The 21,257-nt window shown below is 33.0% G+C and overlaps 1 protein-coding gene and 1 non-coding gene across 2 annotated transcripts; both read right to left on the reverse strand.

The window, feature by feature from the left end:
• Positions 1–8,596: 8,596 nt before the first annotated feature.
• On the reverse strand, positions 8,597–8,670 carry TRNAN-GUU (transfer RNA asparagine (anticodon GUU)). Its single transcript has one exon. It is a non-coding gene; the product is annotated as a tRNA-Asn (tRNA).
• Positions 8,671–9,610: 940 nt separating this feature from the next.
• Positions 9,611–12,995, reverse strand: LOC125835244 (coatomer subunit zeta-1-like). Its single transcript, XM_049514373.1, has 6 exons — positions 12,837–12,995; positions 11,872–12,031; positions 11,423–11,570; positions 11,258–11,335; positions 10,385–10,469; positions 9,611–9,953 (listed from the first exon to the last, which is right to left on the reverse strand). The coding sequence occupies exons 1-6, from the start codon at positions 12,855–12,857 to the stop codon at positions 9,894–9,896; spliced, it is 552 nt and encodes a 183-aa protein (XP_049370330.1). The 5' UTR covers positions 12,858–12,995; the 3' UTR covers positions 9,611–9,893.
• Positions 12,996–21,257: the final 8,262 nt, after the last annotated feature.

The raw sequence follows: 21,257 nt of genomic DNA on the forward strand, positions 1-21,257 counted from the left end.
CAGTTTCAAGAACTCAATGATTGTTTTAATGAGTGTTACGACCCGATTTCGAAAACTAAAGTTTCGAAACCAATTTCGCAACTTTGGCAATTTTCGTTAAGTTTTGGAAAAAAATATAATTTGGAAGTCCCCACTTAATTGTTTAGAAAAAATTAAGAAAACCATTAAAAAGGATAATTTTTAAAAGAAAACATTTGAATAAACCAGAGTCGGGTAATCAATTAATTCTCTAAGGAAGGGTTTAGGCATCTTAGAGAATCCGCTAACACGCGATTGACCGCCAGATTTAAAAATTTGGCTAATTTTGTAAAATAAAAGAATTACTTATAAAAAATCTTGTTTGAAACTTAGATAAAAAATCTTTTGATGCTTGTTAAAATTTCAAAAATAATCCTAACTTGAAACTTTTATCCATAGTCAACTTTTGAACCATACGATTAATTCTAACTCACCAACATGGATCAAGGAACCTTATTTAACAACTATGAAAGGATATAAAAAATCCTTACGTTATTCATACAAAGTCTTGAGTTATTTTAGAAGAGAACTAATTTAGTTTAAGAAAACTTAACAACTCTATCCTAGTCAAAATTTGAACTAAATAGTTAATTCAAACTCATAAACATGGATTCAAAGCTAATTACTAACTATGAAAGAATATGGATAATTCTCAAGTTAGTCTAAGAGCTTAAGTTGCCTAACTTGAAAGAGTTTTGAAAATTTAAGTACTTAAAATAAACAACTAACGAAATAGAAGAGTTACTTAAAAACTTCCAAGGATTCATCTAAGTTAGATAAAATAAATGTTAGAAGTTAAAAACAAATATCACAAAATCACAATATGATGGAGACAAAGTGCGAATAGAATTGGGACAAATTTAAGTCCTCTTGCTGCTTCTTATTTGCTGCTGCTGGAGCTGTTTTTGAACTTTTTTAAAGTCCAAAAAATGCTATTTCCAGCCCTTCGAGGCTGCTGCAAATCTGCTGCACTTGGTGGACTTTCGAGAGTCCATAAATTATCAAATTTCAGCCTTTTCAAGGCTACTGCTGCTGCTGTCTTTTAGAGGTTTTAACCCAATTTTGCTCCTCATTTTAGCTCTTTAGAGCTGTTGTTGCTGCTGGTTGCTGCCACTGATCCGTTGGTATTACTTGGGTTTCAACCCAATGATATTAACTTCCCCTTCAATTGGTTTAAAGGAGAGTCGACTGGGAGAGGAAAATGCAAGAGGAGGAGTCCAATTGGACTCAAACTAGAGAGTTCATGCCAAGAAAAGAGGGAAAAGATTAACAACAGCATTAGGAAGATATCAACTTAAGCTTAAAACTCTTTGTAATGACCCTAAAGGTCATTTTTGGAAATTTTCATAAAATGACCGTTTTACCCCTCCCGATAGTTGCCCCGAGTCCTAATTGTTGTATTTTCGAAGTTGGTTTGAAGGAAAATTGATGAAAAGTTGAGTTTTTGGAAAGTTGAGTTTTTAAGAGTTAAAGTTTGGTTAAAAGTGCTATTTCGAGTCATTTGGAGTTTCGAGACTCGAATCGGATTTCCGTCGATTCCAGCAGTTTTAGAATGTCGAAACGGGTCTATCAAAATTTACGGAGTTGAATTTGGAGTTAAAACGAAGATTTGAGGTCCTAAGTTGCAAAAATTGTGAAATTTTGATCAAGAGTTGACTTTGGTCAACAAATGAGGTTTCGGTGCTCGAAATGGAATTCCGAGGGCACCGTTGGATTCAGGGGGTGATTCTAAGTCTAGAATGAGTCTTGGTTGAATTTTTAGAGGCCCCGAGTGCGTTTCGAGTTTTTGAGCATAAAGTAAGTTTCTTGACGCCTTATCGGATACCGGGTCAAGGAGACCTCGAATTCAAATTCCGACGATTTCATTGAGTCCGAAATGTCATTTTCAAGCTAGTAGCATATTTGGTTTGTGTTCGGGAAGTGCCAAATGAGTTTTGGGTGAGCTTTTAAGCTTCTTGGATGCTTTGACACTATTTCAGCAAATCGAGGCAACTAAAGGGTTCATTATTAGTTTTAAAGGTCGAAAAATTATTCCGAAGGTTCTGAAATTTTGAGCATGAATTATAGGACTTATCTGCAAATTTTGGTGCATTTTCGCTAACCCGAGATTGGACTTTTATCGCAAATAAGAAATAATTGTTTACCGAGTAGAAATGATATTTGACTGGGCAAACGAGCATGAAATTGAGCTCCGATTGTACGAGCAGGTCCGTATCATTATTTAAGACATTTAAAAAAAAGAATCGGGTCATTTCACTATCGTATGAGGAAATTACGGCCTTTTTAGTGAAAGATTAACTGCTGTTTTTCTGGTGCATAACAGCCATGTACTGTTATAAAATCTCAGACTGTGTTCATTTGGTATTTTGAGCATATCAGGAGTTCTAGAGATCGGAATGGAGTGATTCTTACGGGTTTCTTCTTGAATTAATATGAGGGTTAGTATTCAATCTTCAATTTGACATTTTCTCATAATTTCTTTATCTGGTTTTTTTTCCTATCCGTAAATCTCTTGGGAAAAATTGGGGTTTTATCGATTTGGACTCCCTTTTTGATGAAAAAGGTATATTTACGATCCTTATGTTATGGGTAAACTGATTTTAACATAAAATTATTGATTCATCGATTATTTTCATCATATTAACCGCGTACAATTTGGACTTTCCCGATAAAGTTAAAGTTTGATAAATTGAGAATTTCAAGGTTGATCTTAACTCCGTTTTTGATGAAATTTCATATTTGAACTTATCTAAGCATGGGTAAGATGTTTTTCAAGAGATATTTCATTTTCGAGTCGGGATTTCGGATCCAAATATTTTAGGCTTCTTCAAGAACGTGAATTTTCCTTCAAATTGAGTTTGTGAATTGATTTCAACTCCGTTTTCAAATTGGTTTTCACCATTAGCTTCCAAATACTTTAAGGATCATTTTACATCGAAAATTTCCAGATTTGGGTATCGTTTTCCGGTATGAGACTTTTGGACCGTTTTGCCCTTTTTCCCTAAATTTCTTGATTTTGGTGTCATTGGACTCGAATTGTGATTGTGCTTAATTGTTTGAATAGATTATCGTGATCCGGATTATACTCGGAAAGGAAAGGCTCAAGTCAAGTAACTTTTGGAGTTCGTTTTAAGGCAAGTGGCTTCCAAACTTTGTAAAACTCTTAGACAACGCATGACTACTTTCCTAATTGTGTTGGGGAGTAATGGGGATTGAGGATGGGTTTTATTTGTTGATTGAAATTGTTGTAAATGAAAGATGGGGAATAAAACGAGCTAAATGTGTTATATGTGACTTGAATTTGTTGAATAAGTCATGTGATAACTGATATTGAGGGGATAGAAGAGCATGAGTAGGCTATGATTGATACAGACATTGATGTTGAGACAGATGATGTGTAATACTATGATGTGGTCGTGATATGGTTGTGATTGAGACATGTGATGTGTAATACTATGATGTTGTTGTGATATGGTTGTGATTGAGACAGATGATGTGTAATACTATGATGTGGTCGTGATATGGTTGTGATTGAGACAGGTGATGTGTAATACTATGATGTGGTCGTGATATGATTGTGATTGAGACAGGTGATGTGTAATACTATGATGTGGTCGTGATATGGTTGTGATTGAGACAAATGATGTGTAATACTATGATGTGATCGTGATATGATTGTGATTGATGACATGTGCATATTCATTATTCATCCCATGTGTGAACTATCTGTTGCATGAGTTCTGAGACACTGATATGAGGATGGATGGATATGAGACACAGTTGAGACTAGCTTCGGCTAGAGATATATGAGATGGACTAGCTCCGGCTAGCGATTTGGATGTTGATGGGATCTGGTTCCGGCGGTGATACATGGTCCATGTGTGGCCCCCATGGGTTCTGATTTGAGTATTCAGCGCGGACTGATTACGTCAACAGATGTGTATCGTAGACAGACATGCATCATGACTACATGACATCATTATTGCATTTTGCATCACATTTGCCTTATCTTTGTCTGTGATGTGTGGATTATATCGATTTACCCTTCTTATGTGGAATTTGATCTACTTGTTCTTATTTGTTGATCTGAGGTTGATGAGGATATACTATTGGTTTTGGATGTTGAATATGATCTGTTTAGTATAGGTTGGTTGGTTTGCTGCTAGATTGAAGTTTCGATGGTTTGGTTGAGATTGAAAAGAGTTGTTTGTAGCTGCTAGTTTTGTTTAGTTTAGAGTTACTTGCGAGTACCTGTGGTTTTCGGTACTCACCCTTGCTTCTACACAATTGTGTAGGTTGACAGCTCTCTCAGATTCGTCTTAGTATTTTCTTTAGCAGATTGAGATTCGGGACATACTCGAGAGGTAGCAGTTCATTCCAGACGTGCCCTTGAGTTATCTTTACTTTCAGTTTTGTTCTATTCGAGAACTATACTCTGAGACTTGTATATTTTTATTCGAATTCTGTATTTAGAGGTTTGTACATGTGACAACCAAATTTTGGGTAGTGTGGAGTCTTAATTAAAGTCTTTCGCTTATTTATTATCTTTTATTCTCGTATTTCTACTTCTCTATCGTTGTGGTTGGGTTAGGCTGACGTGTCGGGTGGGAAATGGACACGTGCCATCACATCCGAATTTGGGGTGTGACACTCTTAATGACATGTTTATCTCTGCTGAAATTTTATTAAACAATCAACTATAATTATCTATCACTGTTTAGGAAAGCAAACTGACATTAGTATGAATTCAATTCAAAACAACAGAGACTGCCATATTTAAACATGTTGAAGAAACCTATCAATATCGGGGAAAGAAGGTAAACAAAACTAAATTTTGGAGCTTTCTGACTGAAATTTCAGTCAAAACAATCTAAAGGATCTCTAAAGCAACGCTTAAAGGTTTAAGACTTCTTGAAATCAAACTAACACCAGTTCATGATTCACTCATCAAAATAAAAGATTCTATGATAAATGCAATAGCTACTTAAACAGGGATACTCAAACTCAAATACAAAGCAAGCTCGACTTCATTGAGAGCGATTACAAATTTATAAATCAGTCCTACTATGAACTAGTAAGAGGATTTGAATCAGATAAAGGTCAATAAGAAGGCAAGAACATGCTAACAATCTTCATGATTATGAGAATTTACTTGAAGAGTATAAAAGAGACATTAATTTTTGCTTAAAGCATACTGACAAATGGGGTAATCCAAACTAATTTAACGATAAGAAATATTGCCGAGCCATGATCAATACAAGAGAGAATCAGCAGCTAATCCTAACACATAAATAGACTCAAGCCTATTTAACATTCATCATTTGGATAGAAGCATCTTAAGTTCATACCACCAACAAGGTTTCACCTTAAAACAACAAATCAACGGTTACCCAACTTAGATGAGAAGAAAATCAAACTAAAACGCGCAATACGAAGCTGGAGCTTAAATGGATATAAAAAGAGAACTTAAGCAACCCACGAGTTCAAGAGATTCAAGCTTGCAAATGTAATAGTTCAAGAACAAGATTAGTTTTAAGCTAAATAAATACACATTTTTTTAACCCAAAAACTAAAAATAGGATACGCTGAGGAACCATCATTTTTTCTTTCAAAAAAAGTGACAGTTACTGAAACGTACTCGAAACCATACTAAAACATGTTGTTAGCAAATTTAAGCTTGAACAAATATCAACTATAAAGAAACATGAGCAAGGGTACAGTATAATGTCAAAGAAGAAAATATTAGAAAATAAATGAATATGTTGGGCACAGTAGTTTTTAACAGAGAAATCAAACTAATAAGCTTAACATCTTAGATGCATAAACACAAAATTGGATGCTTATCATTAAAGGAAAAAATGTAAGGATTAGAACCAAGGTGAGCGTTAATCTTCACGATCATTTCAGACGAGCAACACGAATAGAACACCAAAGAAGTTAGGAAGATTTACGACTATAACAATAAAACAGTAAGCACAGGAGAAACATTATTAGCTATTCAAATATCAAACCAAAGTCTAAACAAAGCCAAGAACACATAAATAGAAGACAAGTTGGGAATTAAACACAAACAAAGCTAAGAAAGAATTTACCTGGTTCTGGGCAGCGAATTGGAATGACGAGTGGTAAACAACGAGCGTCCACTACCAAAGGAGATTTTCCGGAAAGCTTGGATGAAGACTTCAAGGACAGAACCTTGTGAAAAAAAAATTAAACCTTCAAGCTTTGGACTATCTAAATCGATTTCTTTGTAAACCTTATATCTCTCTGTATATCAGTGAAGAACGACCCCCCCATTTTCAGTGAAATAACATGGATATTTATAAGGAAAAACTAGGGTTCGAAATTTTGGAAAAAGGGCTGAGAAGTTGGATAGGAACAAGGCCCACGAATTTGAATTTCAACTCTAATTCCCTAAAAAAAAAAACTAGAATTCTCACAATTTCAACGGATTGAAATAGAGGTGGACGATCTCGATTCACTTGGGTGTCCTTGAACTCGACGTGGCGTCAATCCGCGCGAGCAAGGACGATTCCGCGGCTGGAAAAGGCTGGAACAGTACTAGGCGTACTGTTTGTCAAGGGAAAGGAAGAAGACGACGAGAATAAAGTTGTGTACTGCCTGTACGCGTAGGGCGTACTGTTCCGTCTATTTGACGCCGTTTGCTTCATATGTTCACGCCGTCTGGGATCACTGTGTATTGACGTTGTTGTCGCGGGTTTCTTCGCGTGAAGCTGAAACGTGATGGGGGTCGACTGGTACTGATGTATTGTTATTGGGCATAATACATATATTGGACCCTAAACTTGGCTTCAAATTTCAACTTTGACCTCCAACTTTCATAGTGCACAAACAAGCACTTTAACTATCCAACCTTTTAATAAATAAACACGCGATTTTTGGAGCAAAGAGCGTGAAATGCAAACGCTTCCACGTGTATTAGTGAGCCACTCAATGGCTACCAACTAATTAAACACTTTACACGTCCATTTTAGAACTAAAAAAAAAAATTAATTAAGGGTAGAGTTGTCATTTCAGCATTTTTTTTTAGTGTTGTGTGCCTTGAAAATTACTCCTAACTCGCGCAAAATACGTGCACATCACGCGTTTTGTCAGGTAAGACACGCGTGTTTATTTATTAAAAGGTTGGATAGTTAAAATGTCTATTTGTGCACTTTGAAAGTTGGAGGTCAAAGTTAAAATTTGAAGCCAAGTTTAAGGTCCAATATATGTATTATGCCATTGTTATTGTATGTAATCTGATGGGTATTGGGTTTGTTTTGGCATGAAAGGAATTGGGCTGGGTTGGGTATAATTGCTTTGGGCTCATCAAGTTAAGGTTCCAATTGGATATCAAAGGGAGCAGGTCCCTTGGTCTCTATATTTCATCAAATCGGCATGTTTTAGTTCAATTTTGATAAAATGGAAACTAGATAAATTATGAATCTAATTAATTATTTAAGCTTCTTAACTTTGACAAAACAAAGCAATTATTTCGAAGAGAAAGATCTTTATTAAATCGTGATCAATTTTAAAGGAAATACGATACGTACTTAATTAACTCTATTTTTGGTAAAACGTTTTACTAACTATTTATTCAAATTGAAAAATTATATAAATCTATATATTTAAGTATATAGAGATATATTTTATAGTAAAAATGGAAAATTGCCTTGAAAATGATTTCAAAAGTAATTTTGATTTTTTTTTCAAAATAATTACTTCAATTTGTTCGAAATCTAAGAAGTTTGAAAATTAATTAAATTGTGGAGGGCCAAAATTGGGTGTCAACAATGAGGTTAAAAAAGATTTGCTTATTGGAGTTACTTGTTTGAGTCCAGTTGACTCATCTTCTAGTTTTGACATCAAGAAAATGTTGAGAATGACTTAATTATATTCTGATGATTTTGGTGAAAATCTAATGGTTACTCTAAGGAATCAGTCAAAGACTTATATTGTTGATGTCCCTGATATAGATAAAAGGTTCTCCAATATGGGATTGGTGATCTTTCTTAAAAGCTAGATAAGACAAAGAAGCATTTAATTATCCTCTTGTGTTTCTCCTTGTAAAATTTGTGTTGCTCATGTCGACTTTTACTGCTATAGTTGAAAGAGCTTTCTCGATAATGAAGTTGATCAAGAGTGAATTGTGAATGGATGATGATTTCATGAGTTGTTGTATGGTGCCTTATGTGGAGAAAAGAATATTTAATACTATTTCTTATGAGAGTATTATGAATAGGTTTTAAGAAATGAAAACTCGTAAAATAGAATTGTAATAGTCTATGTTAACTAATCAAAATTTGTTTTGTTTACTTCTTTGTATATTTATTTTTTATATCTTAAATCCACACAGTGAAAATTATGGATTAGCCACTGATAGAATCGAATCACAAATCCATGACTATGTTGTTAAAAGTCACGCACTCTACTACTAAGCTTAGACAATTTTATCGAAGTTCGAAACATACAAAATCTAAAAAGTGAATATTTCTAGAAAATCATTTTTCTTTCATACCGAACACGCCAAGACATTAGTCAAGGCTAGATAGAATGAAAGCAAAAAAGAAATGAAAAGCGCTAGAAGGAGGGCTTGAACCTCCGACCTTGTGGTTAACAGCCACACGCTCTAACCAACTGAGCTATTCCAGCTTCATGCCTTACTAAATCTGAATTATAAATTTATTGGAACCCTAAATCGTTCCTACTTGGACCCTACGTAAACTTTTTTGCACGTGATGTTTACATCAAACTATACTAGTTTATTATGGTCAAGTCATAAATTAAAATGAGAATGTTTATTTACCAATTTATATGGTATAATTCAAATCTTGAAAGTCAAATTTGAATTCAGAGATTTTTTTATTTTTCTTTTTAAAAATAGAATAAGTCACGATAAATAACAATCGAAGATATTTAAAATACATATGAAAAATTTGCATAAAAAAAGTTTGTTTGACTCTCGAATGCTATTAAAGTTTGTTAGAAAAGAAAGAACTTAACATGGAAAATAGAATATACGCTACTCATTACAGACGGAGTTAGGAATTTTTAGTTTATGAGTTCTGAATACTAAAATATGCAATTTACTGGATTCTTAATAAGTTATTTATACATATTAAGTGAATTTTTAACCACAAATATAAAGTTTGACCGAAAGATCTTTTGAAGTTTGAGGAACTTGACAGTTGACACTATCCACATCTTTTTTCTTCAATATGATTTAAATTATCGAGAAAATGGAAAGGCACTGATAAGACTACCAAAATGATCAGTCATGGCTGATCATTGGTCCGATGGTTCAGGTGGACCAATACCTCAGGGTGTGACGGGCGGTGTGCACAAGGCCCGAGTACATATATACTGAACCAAATATCACTCAGTGGCTCATGAGCCTGTTTCTGCTATAAGAAGAGTGATGAGTTCACAGAATTCAGATTACATCAACAAATACTAAGAACTTTCTTGTCATCTAACTTCTGGATTCATCGTAACCTGCTCGTGTTACACAAGACGATTCATCTGCTTGCGTTAGATAGCATGTTCTATCTATCACAAGAACAAAGACGCGGAAAAAGAAATCCTCAGTAACACAGTAACAAGCACAAAAATGTATTGAATTGTCAAAACCTCTATAACAAAGTCAATGTGTAATATACTTGTAAAATCCAACTTGTGTAATGGCTAAACAATGTTTGGAGTCAAAGAATTAAAATTAACAGAAAGAGGACATTCTATGAATTAATAACGCGAAAAGACTTGATCAAGGATGGACAGCATTTCCATCCTAAGGAAAAAACATCTAAAATGATTTGGGGACGATACATCTGAAGAATGAAGCTCGATTCATCTCTTTTCACAAGCGTTGAGATGCTTCATCTGAGAAGTGATCTTGTCAAATGTTCACGAGCCGTTGCCAAAGCTTGACTGATTGTCTGAAAATATATTTAACACACCAAAATGCAGGTTTAGCTACAAAGTTACCAATTCAAAATGAAGAAAACATTGCATCGGAATTCGTTTAATCAAGTTTGATAACTCTTCCTATAAAGATTTGATGACAAAATACAATCTAAGTTCCAGACTAAGGCATAGTTGATTGATTGAATGAATATAACCTAAAGAACTATCTCACTTTTCTTTATTCTAGTGCTTAGAGTTATGAATACGACTCATAAAGTTGGCATGATTTCGGAAAGTTCTAAAACAACCCTTTCGAAAATGTTGGCCCCCAAGACGTTCTAGCTAAGCACAGTGAATCAGATGATTTGAACCATTGCCCAACTAGCAAGAAACCTTCATCTTTCCTAAAGGTTGAATACTGTCTAAAATATGATTCAGAAAATATTAAGGAAGTATTGTTTACCTGCTCGGAAATGGGTGACCCGTCATCCATATTATGACTGGCAACTTTACCGGCAATGACACTACCATCTGTTTCAAGAATCATCCTGCCAAAATATTCAAAAATTTTCAGGTAAAAGTTTACCCCAAGCTAAGAGATTTTCGGTGAAAAAGAGGTAGTAGCTTTACAGAATTCATAGAATATGCATTTTTTAGAAAAACGAAATGTTAATTATTCACATATACAAATCTAACAAGAGAACTGCACCTCTATCAAAAATACTACAGGAAAATTTCTCATCAGGCAGAGGATCATTGACGACCCTAAATGCTTTAACTAGAATTCTGACATGTATTTTTAGTTTCTCCAAAGCACAGGATATTGCGAGAACACTGTCTTCCACTGGCTAATATACATATTTTGAACCATTAACCATCATCTAGTATCCAACAGAAGACCTTCTTGGTGATCAGCATCCCAGCAGAGCCATGAAAGAAGGGGTGTTGAACAAGAGTATGGTAGGTAGCCTCAAAAGTTTAAAAGTAACCTCACGGAACAAATTACTGCTGAAGTAGGGAATCATTTCCACACAAATTCTAAAGTATGGAAGCTAGTTATCACTAGTCTATTGTACTGGTTGTTCAACCCAATCCTAGATACAGCAACACAACTTTTGAAGCAATGACTTATTCCCAGAGGATGCAATGCTTAAGCAGCACGAGATGACAAGAAAATTGCTCAAGTGAATTGCTAAAGGATGACATGTAATTAGAGTTTCTACAGCAGGATGACAGTACTTGTGAAAAATAGCAAAAATTGGAAAAACGAAACACTATTGAAAGAAAAAAACTGTAACACGCTGTTACTACACCATTAGAGAAGTGCGTAGCTTACCCTCCATCCACAATCTCATCCAAGCACAGAAGAATCAAATCCAAGTTTTCAAGAGCCTCCCTCTGTTCAACATTACTCCTGCAACAATGCATAATCGGTTAGACAGCATGTACACAATTTATGAAGAGATCAAAATACATGAATAAAGATTTGGCTTATGGGTACCTGAGTAAAAGGGTAACTGCATCATAGAAGCCCTGGAGAACAGTGGCTAGAATTAGTTCATTTTCATCATCACCTCCCGTCACAAAGAAGTGAAGATCTTGAACAAACTTATAAACGATGATGTTACTGTCAAACATTGCTATCTCAGCTGCAGATCAATTAAAAGTACGGAAAAAGGATAAGAAGTAGGGAATCCTATAAAAATGAGATCCACTGTACACGAATAAATATGAAGAACAGTTTTATTCCTTATTTACAAAGTAACTAAAAAAACACTGCGAAAAAAATATCCAGTTAACTTAAAACCTCGTCCATGATTAAAAAGAGTTTAGGTTAATACAATTCGAGCACGAGATCACTTGATAATAGAACAAAAGCAATGACTTTCCAGAAGCATATAAAACACACAGCCATAAAAATCAAAAAGAAACTAAAAGGGTGAACAATACCTTCAGTTCGAGCATTTGTCTTTTGAGTCTTGGTAAAAATTGACTTCTCAAATGCAAGCTTGGCGCTGTATGTTGGCCAGTCATCACAGTAGTATTTTACCGCTACACGTTTTCCTTCGGAATCCAAAAGAAGTATATTCTTTACCACAGGGCAAGAACCCTACACACAATAATATGATCATTCTACCATGAGTAATCATTCACCCATTTTACTCACATTCCAACTTCATCAATTTACATTCTTTTCAGCACGCATTTCTAGTAAACTAAATTACAGTGACAGATCCAAGTTAACATAGGGCAGCTGCACCCCCTACTTTTCTACTTGAACATACTCCGCCTGTTTCAATGTGTTTGTTGCCTGGTTTTGACTTAACATGGAGTTCAAGAAATCAAAGAACTACCAAAATATCATTTAATCTCGGTCTTAAACATGTTACGTGTAAAGTTGAAAATTAAAGAGCTGTCAGAAAAGGAAAGATGCATTCTTTTTGAAATATCCACGAAAAATGAAAGCAAGACAAACAAATCGAAATACATGGAGTATATATTTATACCAAGTTCACACTTGTTTTCACAAATTCATAGTGAAATCAACTAACACAAGATTTGATCAACTAAAAAGATTTGATCAGCTAAATGACACGTCATAATAAATACTACAATATAAAGAAGCTACTATATCTACATTGAGATCTGAAACGTGCAATGATGAGCTAGATCAGCTAAACTTCCCCAAGATTCAATTTTTTCCACTCCTTTTTGAAGATTAATCAACCCCATTTCAGTAAAATCCTAATTAATGATACATAAAACGACTGAACAGAAAAATTTCAAGAATTGGGCATTGTGATCGATTAATCAATAGAAATTAGATCTTGTGAGAATTGAACACCATTGATTTTTTTTTAAAAAAAATTAGGAGAAATGAAACTAGAAAACATAATAGAAGGAAGAAGACATACGTAATGGAGAGGAAACGCCATTGATGGAACAGGTGATTTACAGAAATTGTTGTTCGTTCTTGATTTGGAAGCTTAACTGTTGGGTTGGTAAGAGTATTTTTAGTAAGGCATAAATGGGCTATTTTTCGTTACATGGATCAAGCCCACTTCATTTTCACAAATCTGGATGTGTTTGGTATGACAGAAAATATTTTTTTGGGAGGTAAGTAAGTGTCTTACTTATTTTTTGGGATAAGGGTTTGAAAAATACCTCAACTTTGGTCGAATTTGTTGTTGCGATACTAAACTTTCATAAGGACCTATTACCTTCCTATACTATTTAATACCGTATTTTAAACATATATATTTGCCCACGTGGACATAAAAAATAATGCAAAATTATAAATAGTCCTCATGAAAGTTTAGTATCGCAACAGTAAATTCGACCAAAGTTGAGGTATTTTTCAGACCCTTATCCCTTATTTTTTTTTAGTATTTGATAGATAAGTAAAAGAAACAATATCACAAGAGTGTTTATATGTAAGCTGACTAAGTATTATATGAGGGTAGTATTGGGTGGCGAGTGGGAGTTCGGGGGTTGAATGGTCAAGAAATGGGGCTAGTTTGGGACGTTGAGTAGGTCGGAAGGTGACAATAAATTTAAAAACTACTTATGAAATTTGTTTTCCTAATTCTATTAGGAGCATTATTTTCCTCATTTTTAATGATTTTGTTTTCCTAAAAAAATGAAAATTTTCAAAATATTCTTACTAATCAAACATGGAAAAACTCTAAAAATGTTTTCTTTCATATCAAACACACCCCTTGTCTTAGAGCTTGTTTGTCTTGGTTAATAAGAAAAATGGATGATTTGCACAAATATGATCTTTTGCTAAAAATAATCTAGATTGTAAAGCAATAAGTAAGATAATCAAATTCTGACAAAACACCTAGCATTAGAGAAAGAGAAATTATGACGAATATCTATATTTGTATAACTTTTTTTAATGGTGTCAAAAATTAAATTAACTTCCGAATATTATGGGAAAGTTTTAAAAACATGCAACAATTAGAATATATTTACAAATGACTATCTAATAAGCCTGTTTAGAAATGCATAGTCCTAAAATTCTACATAGAAAAAATATTTTGGAGTAGAAACTTTTTAAGGGTATAAGCTATCATTATTAAATATATAACTCAATAACATTGGTATTGAATCTCATAGAAAATATGATAGAGAAATGTTAATGTTTTTTTTTTAAAAAAGGCATAATTGAATTTATGCGTGAAATTTAAAGATAAATATAATATATAATACCACTCAATATGTAAAAAGATAAAATAAATAAAAAAACAAACATCTGGGAATATGAATGATCATACGATAAAAGATGGGCATTTGTCATATTTGTGGAGAAGGACTTAACATAGAGTTAGGCCACTAGACAATCTTCATGGTGTCCAAGGTAATGGCTATTACTATACAACAAAAGTCATATTGTTACAAATCTTGAATAATGTAACATTTTAAAAATCCTTTTTATTTTTTTCCCAATAAGAAATTAGTTGAAATAATGGTTATTATAATTCCATTTTTTTCCTTTATAAATTTTTAAATCAAACGCTACCTAAGTGGCAATACACGATCAAAAGATAGGAAAAACAATTTTTCTATCCATAAAAAAATATGCCTACCATATATATATGTGTGGGGGTATCTAATGAATACATAACACATATCTTCAAGACATTTTTATCATAAGATATCTCTCACTTATATATTTCTTCTTTTTTTTCATTTTTTGGAACACTATTTTTAAATGAATCATAATATAGTATAAAGTATTACTCCCTCTGTTTCACAAAGAGTGACCTGGTTTGACTTGGCACAAAGTTTTAGAAAATAAAGAAGACTTTTGAATCTTGTGATCCTAAATTAAAGTTATGTCAAATGTACTAAATTGTCCTTCAATCTTGTGGCTTTAAACATGCCACGTGGAAAGCTGAAATTAAAATGTTACCAAAAAAGAAAAGAGGTTATTCTTTTTTAAACGGACTAAAAAGAAAAGGAGATCATTCTTTTTGAAACGGAGGGAGTATTAAACTATAATCCAATTAAGTAACATATTATTATTATTTAAAAAAAAGAAAAGAAATGGAGGGTAGAAATGTCTACATAAATGGATTGTCAATTTTGTAGAAGTGGAGACATGTGAAAGAGTAAAAGTAGAATGAAACATACATAAAAGTTAACTATGTTTTATGATTATCCAAAAAGTAACAATTAAGGAGAAAGGAGTCAGAGACTGACTGGTGGAAAGGGCAAAAACAGAAATAGATACACTTTTCTCATTTGCCAATGTCCAATAGACACCACTTAACTCATGAGTCATGACCTTCCAAATAACTTTTTAACTACACTCTCACTTTTAATTATTTAAAACAACACGATACCGTGCGGTGGATGAGATTACTCCTCGCTTAATTAGAAGTTCAAGTTCAAATTTTCGAATGGGTCCTATTGACACAAATTTAAATTAATTGGATTTAATATGAATATCAAATTCCAAATAAAAATAAGAAAAATTTAAAGTATGCATGTTTAATTCGTTTGTTTATGAATGATTACAAATTTCTTGAACTATTAATAGATTCGTTATTTAATTATTTATGTATTATGTTTAACTTCTATTGTTACATCATAATGAAGGAAATAATCTACATATAACATTTTCTTTTTCACATAAGTGGACTAAAACATAAGTAGATTTTAGTTAATTAGAAAGTAAAAGTCAATTATAATAAATATCAAAATAATAATTTATCCATAATTTAGAGAAATAAAAAATTATTATTTGAGAATTGAAAATAGGGAAAAAGGATAAATATACTTCGAACTAACGTAAATGGTATGTAGATACCCTTCGTCATATTTTTGGGACACTGATGCCCCTGCCGTCCAAAAACTAGAGCATATATGCCCTTCACTTTAACGAAAGACTAAATAGGGACACGTGGCATAATTTTATCCGTCGATCCGATATTTAATAAATATTGAATCGGTGGATAAGATTATGACACATATATGTTTGTTAGTATAAAGAGTATATATGCTTTAGTTTTTAAATAACAGAGCATTAATATCCAAAAAATATGACGGAAAGTATCTGCTTACCATTTAAAACAATTCATGGATATATTTGTTTTGAAACGGAGAGTGTACCGATCAGTATAAGAAGTGAAAGAAAAAGGAGAAAAGGAAAAGTTTCCTTTAGGAAATCAATGTAATAGATTTTCGCATGTTTCAGCTTTTTATGAAGACTGTCATAGGTTTCCTCATCTTTAGGTTCCCCATTCATTGTAGTTTGATCTCTATATTACTTTGTCTGTTTGATATTAATCGAGGGTAATGCTAAATGACAAGAAAATTTGGTCAGAATTAGGCTAGAAATTTAAAAGAATTATAATTGTTACAAATTCACTTAATTGTGTGGATGTTTCTCTTAATCTATCCTAACATAATGTATTCATTTATTGTATTAATTAATATTATAGTAACGTATTGTCAAATGTTGTAAAGGATGGTTTGAACATTCTATAAAAGGGTAGTCTTCATACACACTTGAAGAGATTTATGCTTTTCATCACCATTTGTCTCCCTATATTGTTTAGTATTATTATATTTTGCTCTTATTTTACAATACGTTATCAACACGAGTCTCTAACCAATTGAGACATACTTAATTTGAGATTTTGTTTTTTTTCCTAAAAGTTAATCAATTTTCATTTAGAGTCGGGTATACAATTATATGTTTATAACCCTCTAATAGGACTTGCATAAATCTTTGATCGATAATTTAATTACTGCATATATAACTTGATTTAACTATTATTATGATACTTTATTAGGCATAATAATCAATACGTTTCAGGTTTATATTGTTATGTTATTTATATGCTACTAACTTATAACTCTAAATTAATTACTAAGTAATATGATAGCATGCTAGTTAAAATAAGTCGTAAGTATTTTCATACATTATGATAAGTATATTGGTGTGTCATGAAGAAGAATATTATTGTATTAAATATGACTTGAAACTCTTACAAAAAATTTGGCGTTGAAACTAATAATAAATATTGTAGAACAATTAAAATTACATATTAAATCTACTGTTTCAATGCGTCATTAGTTTATATGTTTTTGAGACATTCAATGTGCATGCATATAACATCTAATATATTTTATAATCATATTATACTTTATCATTTGAACATTAATTAACCATTCATTATAAAGAAACCAACATCATAATATTAACTCAATTATTTTATGATAGTTTTCATCATGTCGAATTTGTCAAAACTTGAATTTGTGGCACTTGACATTTCTGGAAAGATCTATTTGTCATGGGTACTTGATGTTGAAATTCACCTTACCGCTAATACTCTGTTTGGATCATTGTTACTCATTGTTTCATAATGTATTGTATTGTATTATACTCTATTGTACTGTATTGTATGGTAGATACAATGTTTGGCTAGACTGTTGTAACACCCCAGAAAATTTTAGAGCTAAGACTTGAACCATCCTTCATTGTGAGTAGGATTTTTTCGAGGAATTTAAAATTTCTCAAGTGTTAAGTTCACTAGATGTAGCACCTTGGGTTCGAAAAAGAATTAAATTGGCAATAGCAAAATCTGAAATTTTACAAGTTATGCTTAAGTATGAGTTTTGGGTTGACTTCAAACGACCATAACTCCTAACTCAGGATGATTTAGGTGTGCTACTAGATACCGTAGGAAAGATCTTTGAATTATCTTTTCAAAGCCGCCGAGTTTGCTAAGTTTCGAGGTCGGATGAGTTAGATATGACCTTTTGAAGTTAGGCTGACCAGTTAAGAAAAGTTAGCCGAAAATAGTAAGAGGTATTTTCGTCTTTTCCTTACCAAAACAGATTTAATTCGTTTTTAGTAATATTTTAGAGGACTAATATGATTAGGTTCAGTTTTATAATCCTAGTTTACACCTAGGGTTTTAGTTGAGAGTTCAAGAAGAGAAAAGAAGAGAAAAGAGGAGAGGATCAAGCGTTCGTCGAGATTCTTGCGTCTTGTAGCGGATTTTTGCCATGGGTTTGATCCCTAAGAGGTATGTAAGCTTCCATAGTGTTGGGTTTGTTCACCCACACGCCAAACATGTTATTTTCAGCGCAAATTTCATTCTTGAAGTTGAAAGATTTGAGTTCTTGATGAGTTCTTGATAGATGTTCTTGAAGTTCATTTTAAATCTTGTTGTGTTGGGTTCTTGACAATTTCTTGAGATCAAAGTGAGTGTTTTAAGGGGTGTATTAAGTAGATTAGAGTGTACTTATGTTAAGTAATTGATTCTAAGTGATTGGGGAAGAAACCGTTCGATTCTAAGCGAGTTAGGGTGAGAAAACGAGCAAAGCAATTCGTCGCGTTTTCTGGTTTAAGGCCTGGCCCGGTGCGCCAGCCAGAGCACCCCAAACCCTCCTCTGAAGTTTAGGGGCGCCAACCATAGCGCCAGGGTCGCCTGCCCCATCCAGTTTGTCTTCGGTTGCTCCGTTGAGTTCGTTTAAAGTGCACCTTCACTCTCTTTCGATTATAAATACTCTAAGCTACTTCTAAACACCTAGAAATCATTCATAACATGATCATAACCTTGAATTCATAATTCAAATTCAAGGTAGAGCTAAGAGTTAAGTTTTGAGAATTCTTTCGAACATTCTAAGAGAGTCCCTTTGAGTCCTTTTGTGGAGTCTTCTACAACTTCTAGTAACTTATTTCAAGACTCGAGCAAGTGAGTATGAGAATGTATTCATGAGTCTACTTTGTCGTCACGAGATCCTTCATATCATGAAACATAACTCTTGAATTCATAATTCACATTCAGGAGAGAGTTAAGAGTAGAGTTCAAGAAAGCCTTTGAGTTCAATTGTGAAACCTTTGAGATCCATCATCAATTTGAGTTAAGTTTTGAGTAAGTAAGTAAGAGAATGAGAAGAGTTGTATACATGAGTTCCATGTAGTTATGTAGACCTTTGAGTTGAGTCGTTCATGCCTATAATTCCGCATGAACTCCATAAATTGAGTATCATTGATATGAGTAGTATCTTCAAGTTCTAAGTCTTGAGTATTGAGTTCCAAATCCCCTTTGATATTATATTTCTAAGCATGGGACTATTACATGTTAACCATAAAGTCTTTGAGTTGAGTTGTTCATGCCCATAATTTCACATGAATCCTATAAGTCGAGCAGTCTTGAGAAGAGAAGTATCTTTGAGTCCTTGAGTTGAGTCGTTCATGCTCATAATTCCACACGAACCCTCTGAGTTGAGCATTCTTGAAATGAGTAGTATCATTGAAGTTCTTGAGTTCCAAGTATTTGAGTTCTATCTATGGTTATTGAAAACCTTGCATTGAGTTGTCCATGTCCATCATTCGACATGAACCATATTTTAAGAAGTCTTTTACAAACATTTTAACTTTGTTTTAAGACTTAAGTTTTGAGTAAAGTAAAGAGTTGAGAGTTGAGTTCACTTCTCAAAAGTTATTAGGGAACTAAGTATTCCCAAAGAGTTTATAAATGTTTTCACATTTAAATAAGAATGAAAACTGGGATTTCCAAAGAGCTTTTGGGCTAGTTTTCAGAAAAGAGTAATCGCTTTCTAAATGAAGCAAAAGAGGAAACTGAGATTTCCAAGATAGCCTTTGAGCTAAGTTTTTGAGCACTAATCTCAAATCATAGAAGAAGTATGTTTTTAAAAACATAAGAGGTAGTATATTTTGGGAGTAGTATTGAGCATCGAATTGGGGACGAGCATGAGTTGAGATAACTCACGTCTCCATAAAACCATATAGCCACCATGAGTAGAAAAGGGTCATACTTTTTAGATGAATCCTTTTCACAATAGACTAGTGGATCCACTAAGTTAAGTTAAGGTAAAGTGTTGTATTATCACTATAACTCTTAAGTGATGGTTGTCGATTAGAGAAACTCCCACAGAAGTTATTATATTCTTATATACACAATTATTTGTATTTTTACATATATTTCAGAATTTTGTTATATCCTTGCATACAGACAGAGTTGACAACATGTTTTTAAACAGTTTGTTTCTTTATATTGCACTTGTTTTAAATTGTTTTATATTGAAATAAGTTCAGTCATATTGAGTTGAGTATTCAAAGTTGAGTATCTAGAGTCGAATATCATATCTTTGAGTCGAATATCATATCCTTGAGTTGAGTATCTAATCTTTGAGTTGAGTATCTTATCCTTGAGTACTTCTGAGTTTAGTAAGTTTGAGTAGTTTTGAGTAGTTTGGAGTATTCCTTGAGTTGAGTAAGATTGAAAAGAGGTAAGTATGTTTCCTTTTTATCAAGTTTCAAGCTTATATTTATGCTTTAGAATTCCTCTTACATACTCGTACATTTCACGTACTGAGCCATTCGGCCTGCATCTTTACATGATGCAAACACAGGTATTCAGGATCATCAACATGAGTTTCGTTGATACATCCAAGAGTTCGAGTTAGCTATGGTGAGCCTCCTTGCTTCCGGAGGATTTCATTTACCTTTCAGTTATATCAGTTGTTAGGATGTTGTGGGTCTTGTCCCGACTTCCATCTTTATCAGTTAGAGGCTTCATAGATAGTCAGTATAGTTGAAAAGTCTGTATCATTTATTTTATTAAATGTTTTAAAGACTAAAGTTGTCTTTTTATGGCGAGTTGTATATATTTTATTATACAGAGTTTTCTTTGGACTTAAAGTTTGTATTTAAGTTTTATGAACTTTTATTTCAGTTTTAAGCTTTTGTATGCTTAAGTTATTCTTTCGCTTGTAGTCAGTCAGGATGAGGGTTCGCTTGGGGACCAACAATGGTTCTTGAGTGCCGGCCACGTCCAGGGTGTAGACTCGGGTCGTTACAACTGTATTGTTTGTTGTTGTTTAATAATATTTTAATTGTTTGGTTTGATTGTATCATACTGTATTGTAATTTATAAATTTACTAAAATATCCTTAATTATTTTAGGGTAGGAGGTTTGACTAGAATTAAATAATATAAGGTAAAGGGTAAACTAGTATTTTGAAATATTATATAAAGATATAATTGGAAAAAGAAATTAAGTAACAATGGGAACACACCAAATTAGTTGTTCCATAAAATAAGGGTTTTCATTGTTACGTAACAATAAAATTTAACAATACAATACAATACAATACATTTTAAGTAACAATCAAAACAAACATTGTAGGTATATTAATGATACAATACAATACAATACATTTTAAGTAACAATGATCCAAACAGAGTGTAAGGGTCTTGGTGATAGTATAATCGAAGGAAATACGGCATCAAGTCAGGATAAAGCGAAATATGTGATTTTCCTTCGTCATCATTTTGATGAAAACCT

This window comes from Solanum verrucosum, unplaced genomic scaffold, assembly GCF_900185275.1.
Source record: "Solanum verrucosum unplaced genomic scaffold, falcon-dt-bn FXZP01001278.1, whole genome shotgun sequence".
Lineage (NCBI taxonomy): Eukaryota > Viridiplantae > Streptophyta > Magnoliopsida > Solanales > Solanaceae > Solanum > Solanum verrucosum.